Below are 13,462 nucleotides of genomic sequence, written 5' to 3' on the forward strand. Positions count from 1 at the left end.
AGGAACTCAAAGCAGAGCTAATCCGAAACACTTATTTCACACAAAAAAAAAAACTGTGATATTACTTCGATACCAATTATATGAACACTATCGGCGGGTCTTTGCTATCGTAAGCACTATCACTTGTTCCCAAGCACGCGCAAGCATGTGTAGTGCACTTAGGAGCGTCAGTTGGTAGTTATTGCACAAAATAATTTGTTCCAACATATGACGCCGATAAAATGATTCTAAATTTCTAAATGCCCTGGTTCATTGGCTGCAGTACCGCTGTCGTGTTTGCTGGAAGGAAGGCCAGCTTGTCGTGTTCTCTGGAAGGAAGTGTTTTGGCACGGTATTTGCCACAGGCACATGCCATAGTGTCGGAGCAGCAGAATCACGACAGACGGGAAGCTACTACCAGCACTACCGCAACAAACGTTAGCCGAGGCCTAACACCAACACAAAGAATCGCAACAGTCGGAAGCTACTCCCAGGACCAACAACCAAGGTGTACGACGCACACCCGAGACAGAGACTGCAGAGAAGGCTGGGCGGGCGAAGCTACGACGGTTTTCTGCGCCCATGCTTCCTGCTCCGCAGCTCCCACTCTGCCTTGCTGACCATGCCCTCCCGTGTTGCCCTCGCCTCTGCGCTTGTAAACCTGCAGCATCTGCGCTTTTCATTTTTCATTTTTGTCACTTCTACATGTGCTCAAGGAGGCCTTGTTTGTCAGTCGTGTTCATCTCTTTTCGGTGATTATTTATCGCGTCCGCAAAGCAAGTCGGCGTTTGCGCTGTGGTGATACTACAAATGAGTTCATCTCTGCTTGTGACGAAGGAGCGGAAGCAGTTTTCGCCAAGCGAGAAAGCGGATATTCTTTAGCAACTGGAAGGCGAAAAGCAGGCTGTTGTGACCCAAGAACCGAATCACACCACAGGAATGTGGATGAGTTAGAGGCCCTCATGCTGCACAGTTTGTGCTGCCAGCGTCAAAAAATAATAATAATAATAATAAAACATCACAGACCTCTTTAAAGTAAGCATGAATTTTTTTGTGTTTATTTGTAAATTTGTTGTTTCTCATGAAAAACAAGTTCAAGGAACCACCATTGTAAAGGCAAGTCGTTTTGGTTGGCGGAAAATAATTATTCATCGTTAATTTTTGGGCTTTCGCACTGTATTAAGCAGCTGCCTGTCGACTACCGGTTCAACAGAAGGGCTTGAATAACTGCCGAACTCTTTCAAACCTGGCTGTATTAGCTCGACCGCCGCTTTGCGACCAAGGCTCGGAAGGTGTTGTTCGTGCTAGACAACTGTAGTGCGCACACGAAGGTGTCCGGGCTCGAGAACATTGAACTGCTATTCCTGCCTTCAAACACAACGGCTTCCCTGCAGCCGATGGAGCAATCATACAAGCTGCTATTGTAGGTAGGCACTCGAGCGGATGTTGCTCTGCATGGAGTCAGGCAAGCAGTACGAAGTAAGCCTGCTAAGCGCAATACACATGCTGACATACGTGTTGAGTGTCTGTACCTACACAGTGTGGAACAACACCCCTCCTGCAGTAGTCGCAAACTGCTTTAGGCATAGCGCCTTCGTGCACGACGCTGCTGATCTGGGTGTGGTGGCCGATGAGGAAACCGGCGAAAAGCAAGACGGCCGATATGTGAGCATCATGCCAGCTGATGTGCCCCTTGGCGATTACTTCTCAATCGACAGCAATATTGCCACGGTCGGCACAGTGACCGACAGCGATATCGTTGCCGAAGTCTCGGATGGTGAAGGGGAATCGGCTCACATGGACGTAAGTGATGCTGTCGAGTCTCCACGCCCTACAATGACGGAGGCTGCGCATGGGTTGGCCGTTTTGAAGGACATATGTATGCTTTCCTCAGACAGTGTGCGCGGACTACGCCATTGGCAGGAACTTCGCAAAATTGTGACTTCGCCGCACATTGCATCCGTGAAGCAAACCGCGATCACAGACTTCTTTAAGAAATGAAAATCTGATGGTGTAGGAGACATTTTTCAAGTGTTTTGTTCGTACTCGCTATAATTCGCACACTCGGTTAATTCGGACATCCTCTCCAGTCCAGTGAAGTCCGAATGAACGGGATTTTACTGTACTATATTGGTGTTTTGTGGCACTGCCTGAGCTATGCGCCAGTTCCTTTGTGTTGGTGGTCAATGATCGCTTAGTCAGTCATGGTTCAATCTGCCCAGTGTGCATCCATCTGGATCTGCACTGGATAGCATCAAACTGTGTGGACAAATGTTTTTGTAGAGCCCCCCATGTGGCCTGCATTGTGCAGTGCCAACTACTGTGCACTTGCTGGCTTTTCCCATGCAAGTGCCAGCAAGCCTAACAGTGATGTCCCAACTTGCAGCAATCTTTAGAGGTGGTGCGTAGAATAACCAACCAAGAAGTGGCAGCCAACTTCAACTCATTTGCTTTGGCTGACAGTGCCATTCCTATTGCCTCAGCGATGGATGGCCAGGATATCAAGAAAGCAATGTGTGCAAACACATGTACAAGAGATCTGGACAACACAAACACTGTTGTCTTGATCTCTGCTATTGTGTCTGTTTTTGCACACCTTATCAACTAGCTCAGCTTCCTGTTGCTTATAAGCCAGCTAGCCCAGCTCAAAGCCTGCTTCTTATCAGTCCTTCGCTACGCTCTTGCAATTGCAGGTGTGCCCCCAGGACGATGAAGAGGAAGAGTCAGGTTACACTTTACAGGATATTGATGCAGTGCTGAATGCTCCACCAGGTGGTTACCTGGTGGCATCCACACCAGGCGTCATCGGTGCACAGGAGGTGTATCGTGACCCTCGACAGCGAATCGAACGTCAGCGAGCTCTGCAGCAGCCAAGCCGGCCGCCCGGACCCGAGAAGCTCACCTTCCGTGAGAAGATGCGCATGTTTGCTCGCGAGACGGGCGAAGAGCACACACCACGAGACAAGATGAAGATCTCTCGTGCACAACGGGAAATCGAGACCAGCCTTAACGGTGTGCCTACACCCAACCGCTGAGACTTGTACCAAGACAACCAAGCAAAATCAAATGCCACTGTAATGCAATTAAGGACTAAATGGTGGACCATTTCTATGCTGTTTTAGACTGAAGCGAATTGCGTGTTTTTAATCGCAGAGAATATGGCTGCTGTCATGGTTCGAACTTTTGTGCAGTTTGAATAGGTTGTTACTCTGCTGCCATTTGAGCCGTGTTGTTACAACGTCCTTCCCTTCTGATCAACTTGAACCATAATGTGTGGTGGACATATGATGAATAACGATGTATTGAACTGCATTGAAATGCCACTTGAGGATGAATTGTGGCTGCTTTTATGCACTTCTAATGAACTCTACTAGTTTAGCAACTTGTTGTTCATCCTTATGGCTGATGACGTTTTCTTTTTACAACTCATTCTGTAGCATTATGAGAAAGTTCTTACTATCATTTAGCTCAAACTTTGGTACTCACTAGCGGCAAGCTATGTTATCAGTAGCCATGAGGATGCTTTTAGTCAAGGGCCAAATTATTCTTCTAGAGGCTGTTTTTAATTATACTCTTGCTCTTGGAATGCCCATTTACTCAATCTATACACACAACAGCCATTATTTCTGTACTTTCAGAGACTTTAATGATTATCACTGCAGTGTGGTTGTGTGAGAAGTACTCAGTTTTGCAGTGCAGATGTTAAATATGTTTGTTGTATGACCAATTTTAAATTGCAAGAGCATTTTTACTGAAGAAAAGTATATGTCTACCTTTATAGATATTTTTTTCACACCTCCAAACATGCGCAAGAGAGTCACAATGGCCACAGGGCCAGCTTTTCAAAGGTGCTTTATACAATGAGCCTCATTTTTCTTGTTCATTCACCGGAGTGCCTCCCATTTTATCATCATGCAGCTAACTGAAAGCAGCTAACACACACATATCGAGTGTACAGCCAGTTTCACAAGATGTGACACTACTCCTGTTTGGAGGGCAAAGCGCTGTGCACAAAACCTGTTGTCATATGATGTGCTATTTTACCAGAGTGCCCGTTTTTTATTACTGTGCAGCAGCTAAATAAAGAGCTACCTGAAAGTTGTATCATGTGTTTTCTTTGGCATAGAAACCGTGCGCCTGAACATCCTGGGACGTTGGCATGGCCATGGCTGGTCTTTGTGGCAGGCAGTTGCTTGCATGCCCTCACTTCTGCCAACTTCATTATTTTTTGTTCTTCGTAAACCTGTACGTGCAAGTTTGGAAGCTGGTTTATGAGAGACGTTTTTGCTCCCTTTTTGGGAGTTCACTTCAAGCAATTGCACAAGTGAGCTAACGTTTCGTGGCATGTTCAGATGCAGAACCGACCCTTGGTCGTTGAAGGTATTTGCTTGTGTAGCCATCTCAGAAGGCTCTACATTTCCAGTATGCTGGTATGGCTTTACTGTGCCCACCATTGCTGCTTTATGGGTTTCATTACCACTGTTGTGTGTTGCTGGTTCACGGTCTGAAACTCCTTTTGACGCAGAAGCAGCTTCATTTAGATCCCATTGGTTGGCATGTCTATGATGAAAGAAATTGACCACTGAACGTACGTGCGGGCTGCCATTTGGCAGTTTTATTGGAGGTGGTGTCTTTGGACAGTCTGTAGGTGTAGTTTCTCCATCATTCTGCAAGGGCAAAGGAGCTGATGGTCGCATGTCTCTTTTGCTAGTGTTGGCATGTGTCACATCATTGTCCCGCCCTTTACCTGCATCAATAAAAAAGTGTTTTGGGGATGCCGATTCATGACTGCCTCGTTGCTGGGCTTTTTCTTCCAGGATTTGAACAAGTGAAGTGACATTATTTTGCGGTAAGTCTATCTGCAGAGTTTTCTGGATTTCATTGCTGATGGTAGCACCTGTATGTTGTGGCTTGCTCGGACCTTCAATAAGTGAGGGTAAAATATCAGCGCAGTCCGTTGCCACACTTTTGGTTTGCCTTGACCTGTCTTCTGTTTGAGTACCCTTGTTTGACAATCTAGGTGGCGGCTTGTTTAGGTTAACAAGTGGTATGGTTTTCGACTTTGTTGACCAAGAAAAGGACTCGCTCTTGATACTCATTTGCTCATTAAGCATACAAGTTTTCTTTGAGTTGAAATGCTTATCCCTTCGCTCATTTTCAACTACAAATGGCAGCTCCTTAGAGTGAGTGTTTCTGGTGCCATTGTTTTCAAAGGCTGTGTTCGTATTGTCTTGTAGTTTTGGTTTTCTAGAGACTGAATTCGGACACGAGCTTATTGTTTTGGACAATTTGGTATCGTCATCTGCGCTGCTTGCTTCAAGGAGATGTGTCATTTTGGCACAAGCCTCCATAATTTTGTTAACTGCATCCAGCAGCGATTTGTTTTTATGCGGTGCCTTATGACTGGGTGGTGTCTGTGTCTCTACCTTTTGAGCGTTAATTATTACAGCCGGTCCAAAACCTTCAATTCTCGCAGAAACAATATGTGGCCACTCGCCACTTGGTAGATCCTGTGAATGTCGAGCATTAGTGTTCTGTGGCCCTGGCACTGAATTCTGCTCGGCAGCTTTAAGGCCTTCCCTTTTCTCTGAAGACCTCATGGGCGGCTTTATAACATATGCTGCTTGGTCATCTCTTGGAGTTGCTGATCGTTTCTTAGTTTCCCTTGAATAGCTTTTTTCTTTGTCGTCAATTGGTGTTTCTGTAACCTTGTTCCCAGCAATCATTTCTGATTCTGTGTCTATTGGTTCTTGCAGGCTTCTCTTCGTAGTCATACGCCGTTTTTTTGGTCTCAAACGTTTCTTCCCGTTTGCAAAGTCCTCCACCATAGTGCTCACACTAGGAGCCTTGTGTTCCCTTCCTGAACTGTGGTGTGTATCATTTTGTAAAGGCTCATCATCACTTGTGTTCTGTGGTAATCCTGGAGCTACTTGGGGTTCCACTTTGTTAACCAACCCTGCATTTCCTTGAAAATTGGCAGAGGGCTTTTTCGTACTCTGCTCAGATTTAGGTTGCAGTCTGTTTCTTGGCTCTCGTGAAGAACTGTTGCGTGACACCTTATTAGATCTTGGTGCTAACTTGAAATGCTGCTTGTTGCTTGTATTATTCGGAGTGGGAACGTCTAATTTAGGCTTCTGCGATGGATCTTTGGTAGGTGACCCAGTCCTTTCTTGAAGGTTTCCAGGGTGCTTCCCACTTCTTGGTTTATGTATTGGTTGCGGTCTCTCTTTTGGCTTGTCTGAAGGAATGTTTCTTGTTGCACCATCAGATTTGACTACTCTCCCTGAAGACTGCTTGTTTCCTGTTTCATTTGGCGCAGGAGCATTTGATGGAGCTTGTTGTGACGACTTTTTACGTGAACTTTTTTTTTCTAGAGCATGTACAGGATACTTTGCACTACTTGGATCAGAAATCTTTTGCACTCTGTTTCTTGGCCTCCGTTTAGTGATACTTGTTGATTCTTGATCGGAACTGGCTGCTGTCCCTGAAGGCTGCTTCTTGCTTGTCCTTGGTGCACGTACTTTTTGTTTTACGCTTTGCGATAAACTTTTGGATTGCTCTGTCTTTTGGTAAAAACCTGCAGGGTGTTTCTGACTTGGCTCATGTTTGTGCTGTCTGTCTGTCTGCTTATGCGATTTGGTAGTTCCGGTGGTCACTTTTAACGGTTGCTTCTCACCAGTGTTCTCTGGTGCAAGTAGTTTTGGTGAGACTATTTTTGGAAGTGGCTTGTTGGGTAATTGCGTCTTGTTTTGAAGGCCTACAATATTCATTGCATCTGTCTTGAGTTTGGGTTGCGGCTCATTCATGTGCTCATGAGGGGAAGTGCTTGGCACTCCACGAAAGCTAGCACCAATATGCGGAGGCTGCACATTAATTGTGGCCTGTGGCACAGGCACTCTCAGTGAACTTTCTTGTGCAGACACGTTATCGAATATGCCTGACTTTTCTGGAATGTCTGCAGTGTTCTCTTTTCTTGCTTCAGATTTGAGTGGTGGTTTATTGAGTACATTCTGTAAAGGGGGATTGCCTTCCTCTGCAGCAGAACAGGCAGCAATGTTGCTTGTGTTCTGCATTTCTGGAATGCTCAACACAGCTGCTTGTGATGATGGCTTATTAGGTTGCACAGTCTTTTGCCCAAAGTTTGGAGAATGCGATTTCAGCGAGTCTGTAAGCAACCTTTTTGGCTGACCCTCCCGATTTTTTTTATTTCTGTTTTGATTGCTTTCATCTCTGGGCAACTCTGGTGGCTGCTGCAATCCTAACTTAGAACTGGTGTCATCGGAAACTTTTAACTTCGGTTTCTCATCTGCGACTGCTGATACACCTTTGGGAACAGTGTTCCTTTGTTTAGGTCTTGCTCTCTGTTCGTGACGTGCATGAGATCCATGTCTAGCCTTTTTGTTGTCATTTGGGTGTGTCTGATTTACGTTTGGTTTTGCAAAAGATGGCTTTGCGATTTGAGTAGTGGCAGTTTTCCTGTTTTCCTTTCTTGCAGACATTCCCCTGTTCCTGGTTGGTCTCGTAGATTGCTTGGACAGAAGGCTTGCATTTTGGCACTTGATGACATCCTCAACCGGTGTTTTATTTTCGGTTTCCCCATCATCTGCCATAATGATTTCCTTATCATCAGTACCAAGTTCTTCATCAGAAGACGCTACCAGCTGGGGAAGCATTGCATCATCAGACGTTGGACTCTCTGTTCCAGACAATGCAGATATTTCAGAATAACCCAGCAGAGGCTGACTGGTGCCTTTACTGTTGTTGGGACTTGAACCTGCCAACAAGTCCTTGACACGATTGTACAGGTTCACTGGTACAGCAGTCACTGCTCCCAGCATTCCACATCCCTGCATTATAAATGACGATTGGCTGTCTGATGCTTACTATCTACTACAAGCTCTTACCTTTTCTGGTACGACATCTGGTGGACTGCATGATGTATGAACAAAAGTAGGTGTTTTAATTGTTGGCCACCTGCAGAATTTGCCAAGGCCAGCAACTACTGCAGCACATGCTGCCATCAGGAAGATGACTGGTTTCCATAGAAGACCAAGGGCACCGCAAACAACCCAGCTGACAGTGCTTTGTTTCCCTGCAGTCTTAAAACTTGTCCAGGAGCTGCAAATAACACGAGCTTTCAGTTTCTACATTTGGCAGAGGAACTTGCATGTTAACATGCAAGGAATATGTACTGTCATGCCGGAATGATAATCAGCTGTAGAACATAAATTTACTTTTTCATATCTGCTGTTCACACACAGAAGTTTAGTTTTGGTTCCAGGCCACCTGCACACCTTGATCACGCATCCTGCTTTGATATAATCAGGTGCACGCCTGGGTGTCTGCATGATTTATTCTTAGGGGGGGCGAACCCCTATTGCATCATGGCTTGGTGAGGAAGAGCACTGGTGTTGTTTGTGCACAAGCACACGGTGTGGCTTGATCTCGGGCAAGTGTCCTTGTCTTATCCTCGGGGCCCCGAGGACAAAGACAGAAACTACAGGACGGGCGGTGCAGTAACTCGCAACTGGTTTATGCAGGAGCATACCCTCGTTACATTTAACACAGCCAGAAATAAAATTTCTAGAAATTGACATGCTGATCTGTCGAAAACTTGTCTGTACTTGCATATGCCATGATCATGCATTAGCTATCTTTGATTTCCTTTAGTTTTTTTTTTTTTTTGCTATGTCTCGCCTTTCAACCCGTACATTCTATCTGATTGCTAACCTGTATTTGATACCTCGCATGATGTGAATAAACCACAGGGAGTTGCTCACCACCTATCCTATACTCCCCGTCTCGTCATCTGCAGCGCAGCAAGAAATCAAGAAGCATGACAAGATATGATAATGAACCAGACCGATGCTGTTTGGCCTTGCGTTTCCTGTTTTGTCTGGCCATGCGACGTCGGCGCTTTTAGAAAGAGCGTTGTGTCGATAGCGCGACCGTTCACACGTGCATGCAGCCTTGTGGGTGCGATCCAAGCGATCTCTTGCAGGCATTCGTTCCCGAAGCACGCGATTGGTCGACGCTCGAGCGCACCCTTTCCGTTCACGACGTTTGTGCCAGCCCAACACCACCTAGAGGAAATTCAGTCTCGGTGGCGTTGGCCAGCCTCGACCAATCGTGTGCCGCGAGGATGATAACTATGATGGTGCGTGATAATAAGTTGCTACACACGGAGAAAGAAAAAGTTACTTTCCTTCCTCCGTGTTGCCAAATGAGTGTTTATCTCATACCAAGGCAGCCAAAACATACTTAGTCCAAAACATTACTCATGCTCTTTAAAGATTATAATACTGGAATGATCACCGTATCACAGCTACATATAATTTACATAAACATTTTGCTGTTGTCCGCCATTGTCATTACGTGGTTCATTACAAAACTATTTTTAAAACTAATATAATTAAAAATAACAGTCATATTGTAAGCAAAACTCATAAGTTAATTTTCTAGAGTAAGTTATGGCTTAATTCCTTCTTTTGTCACTAAGCACAGCCACGCTCATCTGGCAAATTTCAGGGATGCCAGGTTGGGCTATAAATAGCCAAATTAGGGTACTTTTTTTTTTTTTTCGAGTTGGCGGGATATTAGGGTGGATATTTCATCTTTGGCTATTTGGCTATGTTGGGCTTTCACCTCCAACACTCGTATTGGGTGATTCCACGAGAGATCGACCGTCACCCCCGGAAAATCTTTTCAGGCCTGCGCCCAGCAATTTGACGTCATTTCCGGCCGGCCGACTCTCGGGGAAGCCGCAGCGGCAGCGAGCGCAGCGCGGGCGGCGGTGGTGACGGTTCGGCGGCGTGGTGTTGACGGTGTTTCACGTTTGTTGCTTTCCGTTGTTGTTTTGCGGCAATTTCGTTTCCGTGCGTGATGCTGGAGTGATGCGACAATGCCGAATAAGTGTTGTGTACCCGGATGCACCGGCAACTACAAAACAGGAAAGAAGATACAAGTGTTTTCCTTCCCTAAAGACGCCGACGCTCTCAAACAATGGCTACGCGCCATTCCTAGGAAGGACTTCGTGCCGACTTCGTGCACTAAGGTAAGAATTTGAGATGCTCCTGTTCTTAGCTTGTCGTTGCTTGTTCGGGTAGAAATCACCTATGATGGGAAATACTTGAGCGTGTGGCCGCCGGGCCTCGCGAAGCGCTGACGCCAGCAGCGTTCGCAGCAAGGATGGTCAGCTGCGCTTTGTTCACTAACAGTGCCGTGGTGTCGTCCATTCTTGCAAGCTCTCGGTGGAAGCGCTTCGTGGAGTGCGGTGACATCACGCTCCCGTGTTTCCTTTCATGTTGCTTGTACCGCTTAGCGCAGCGCTTTTATTTAGATGCTTGCGAAACGTAGGTAGACTTTGTTTTAGCTACACGGACTGTAAACGCGGTCATGCAAACGGGAGCGCATTTTTTTCTTTTGAGAAGTGGCGTCTCAGACGTTCTTGAAACGTTTTTGCAGGTGTGCGCGAATCATTTCGACGCTTCATGCATTGAGAAGACGACATCGTAGACGGATCCAAGGACAGGGAGAGTTATTGAAGTTGCACTCCCAGTACCACGGTTGCGTCCTGGATCTGTCCCAACGGTATTTTCCGGCTGTCCGTCCTACCTATCAGTACGAGACCAGAGCACGAGAGAAACCCCTGACGCCAAGAGGAGCCGACAAGAAGCCTCCCAACTCGCCCGTGCTGTAGAAAAGTCGCTGGCGTCATATGAAGCGGAGCAAAAACGAGACCGGTTTTCGTCCCTCGAAGAACTAAGGGCTCGCCTGCAAGGGGTGTCAGTGTCTCCAAAGTGGACTGTGATTCATAAAGAAGAGTGCTCCATGTTTTTGAACATTATCGACTATCGTGAACCTTGTTTGAATGCGTCATTGACCGTGTTTGCAAACCTTGAAGTCTTTGCCTGCTATCAAGGTTCACCAATCAAGAACCTTGGTAGCGCTTTTGTACCAGACTCAGTTCAAAAAGTAAGTTCCTTGTTGGAAATTTTGAACAACCTGTCGATGCTGTCTGAGGAGCGCTGCACTTATTGCCACCTGGCTCAAGCAATACATTCCCTTGTTTGAGCCTTGTTTCCAGTTTTGTATCTCTTTACAAGTTGTTAGCTTTTAAAGGTGCTGTACTTTTTTCTTTTTTTTTAACTCGAACTGCCTCGGTGCCCACTGTAGCAGTTGTACAGTCCGTTTTGGTACCTAAGCTGTGTACACTTTCCTTGTGCACTCTGTGTACAGACATGTTGTGCACTGTGATTTGTTTTTTTCTTAGATTTTTGTTTGATTTTTTCCCTAGGACATGCACCTACCTGTGGCAGTACAATTACTTTTCTTTCCGTCATTTATCATGCTGTGGACCACAATTTAGTCACCAGTGTTCTTTTGTATTGTATTTTTTGGCAAGTGTTTGAACCTGATACCTTGTGTTGCTACTGCTACTATGATAAACGAATGGTATGTTTTCCTCTAACCTACAATTTAAATGAAAGTGTGCTTTTTCTGTTCCAAAGCTCGGGGATGTTTTTGCTGTTACAATCTGTTTTGTTTTCTGAGTTTTATGTGGCAAGATATTGTGTTTTGTACTTTTGGCATATTTTCAGCATTAAGGGCAACATCTTGTGTTGCCTGTCGTCTGCCTGGACCGAGAACAATGTGCACTGTGATATTTGTACAGACGGCGTCTGGCTGTGATAAATAAATACGCATTATTCCATTCACGATATTCATTATTTCTTGATACCTTGATAAGTTCCCCCGCAACGGTGGCTCAGTGGCTAAGGCGTAGCGCTGCTGAGCACTAGGGCGCAGTTTCGATACCCGGCTGCGGCGGCCGCATTTCTGATGGAGGCGAAAAGCAAAAACGCCCGTGTGTACGAGATTTCGGCACACAATAAAGATTCCCAGGTAGTAAAACTTGATCCTGAGCTCTCCCCTACGGCGCGCTTCATCGCCTGCGTTGCGTCGGCGCGTTAAACCATACAATCAATGGATACCTTGATAAATCGTGCGGACATGGTGTCAAGGAACCTCGCCCGAGTCGGTAGGCGTGAAGGGCGCTCGCGGCTGGCGCAGCCACCCAGCGAAGGGCGGCCGGCCGGCCGGCGCGATGTGACGTCGTCGACGTCACGTCACGTGACGCGCAGGCCTGAAAAGCTTCCGGGGGTGACGGATCGACACGGGTCCAAAAATTGATATTTTAGATTTCATTGAATATTTTTATATTTCATGCACCTCTCACCAGGTAGCCCGAAAGTCAACTTCGTTTTATGATTAACGCCATAACTTACGAGAAAAGAAATATCAAACTTCACCAACACGGGGGCACCAATTTCATCACCTGTCATTTTCTAAAATTGCAGATGCTATAAAAAAACAAATATTTTTGTTTCGAGGAAGATATTTTTTACCTGAAATGCATGTCTAATGAAGAATGAATTCATACGGTTTCAAGTTTGTAGACCTTAAGAAAAATAGCTTTTAAAAATGTCTAATTTTGCGACAGTTTAAAATAAGTTATGTATTTCCATTTTTTTTCTCCGAAAGTAATGCAAGCAGCGTTTTCAAACTTGACACGTTTTAAGGATATAGTGTGTTCATTAGGTACATACATTATTGCTGCCGTAGGGCAAATGTAAATTTTTATATATAGCCTCAAAGTTCTCATATTGGCAAAAGTGTACTCCACCGAAATTTGAATAATAAAAAAACCCATCTTCGATTTTTCTTAAAATCTCGTAAATAGGCAACCGAAGGCCATCATAGAGTAATACAGAAAAACATGTTGCATTATTTTGTTTTTAGCGACAATATTCGTGGTACAAATCAGAGCTTTTCGAGAATGCGCTAATAAGTTGAGAAATCTAGAAATCGGAACGGAAAAGCGGCAATAAACTTCAAACGCGAGTAAACGTGGCTGCATTTGGTGAAGAAAGGCTGCTTTAGCAGATAGGAGTAACTATTTTGAACACAGTATTCTACAGTATTTGAATTCACTCGTACGTAGAGCACTGAGACTTCTAATATGTGGTGCCTCTCCATTACTGACACACAGGTAGAGCTGCTGCAATGGCCATGTGTTTGCAACACGTTGGGTAAGAGAATTGAATGTTGAATGAGTTCATAAACGATTCATAACAAATTTTTATCATTTCGGACACGAAGACTGCCGCATTAGACTGAAGAACACGCTTTAGGGCAAGTTGTCATCTGTCGTCTGCATAACAGATGAATTGCTGTGCGCCGCATCTCGGTGGCAATGCTTTAGATCATATGGTTCAAAGTAGAGACAAAGATTACGCCTTCCGTAATTTTATCGACAAAAACATTGTGAAATTAATTTTAACGTGCTATGCTTCAGTTTCGCATTCGCACTGTGGATACTTGTTGTTTGCTGAAGAGCTCCAGGTGTTGAAGTTGATAACAGTGTGCAGTACCCTTCTGACCGCGGTCATTTCTCTATGCCATGGTTCCTTCCTCCGTGCTT

The 13,462-nt window shown here is 45.3% G+C and overlaps 1 protein-coding gene across 2 annotated transcripts in view; it reads left to right on the forward strand.

The window, feature by feature from the left end:
• Window positions 1-3,508, forward strand: part of cno (adherens junction formation factor afadin) — a 64,161-nt gene extending 60,653 nt beyond the window's left edge. For both annotated transcript variants that reach the window (XM_037415383.2, XM_075873034.1), the window contains one exon: window positions 2,673-3,508. In XM_037415383.2, coding sequence (XP_037271280.2) covers window positions 2,673-3,014 — 342 coding nt within the window. In that variant the 3' untranslated portion in view covers window positions 3,015-3,508. The remainder of the gene's footprint in view (window positions 1-2,672) is intronic.
• The last annotated feature ends 9,954 nt before the right edge of the window (window positions 3,509-13,462 follow it).

Source organism: Rhipicephalus microplus, chromosome 9 (assembly GCF_043290135.1).
Source record: "Rhipicephalus microplus isolate Deutch F79 chromosome 9, USDA_Rmic, whole genome shotgun sequence".
NCBI classification, from domain to species: domain Eukaryota; kingdom Metazoa; phylum Arthropoda; class Arachnida; order Ixodida; family Ixodidae; genus Rhipicephalus; species Rhipicephalus microplus.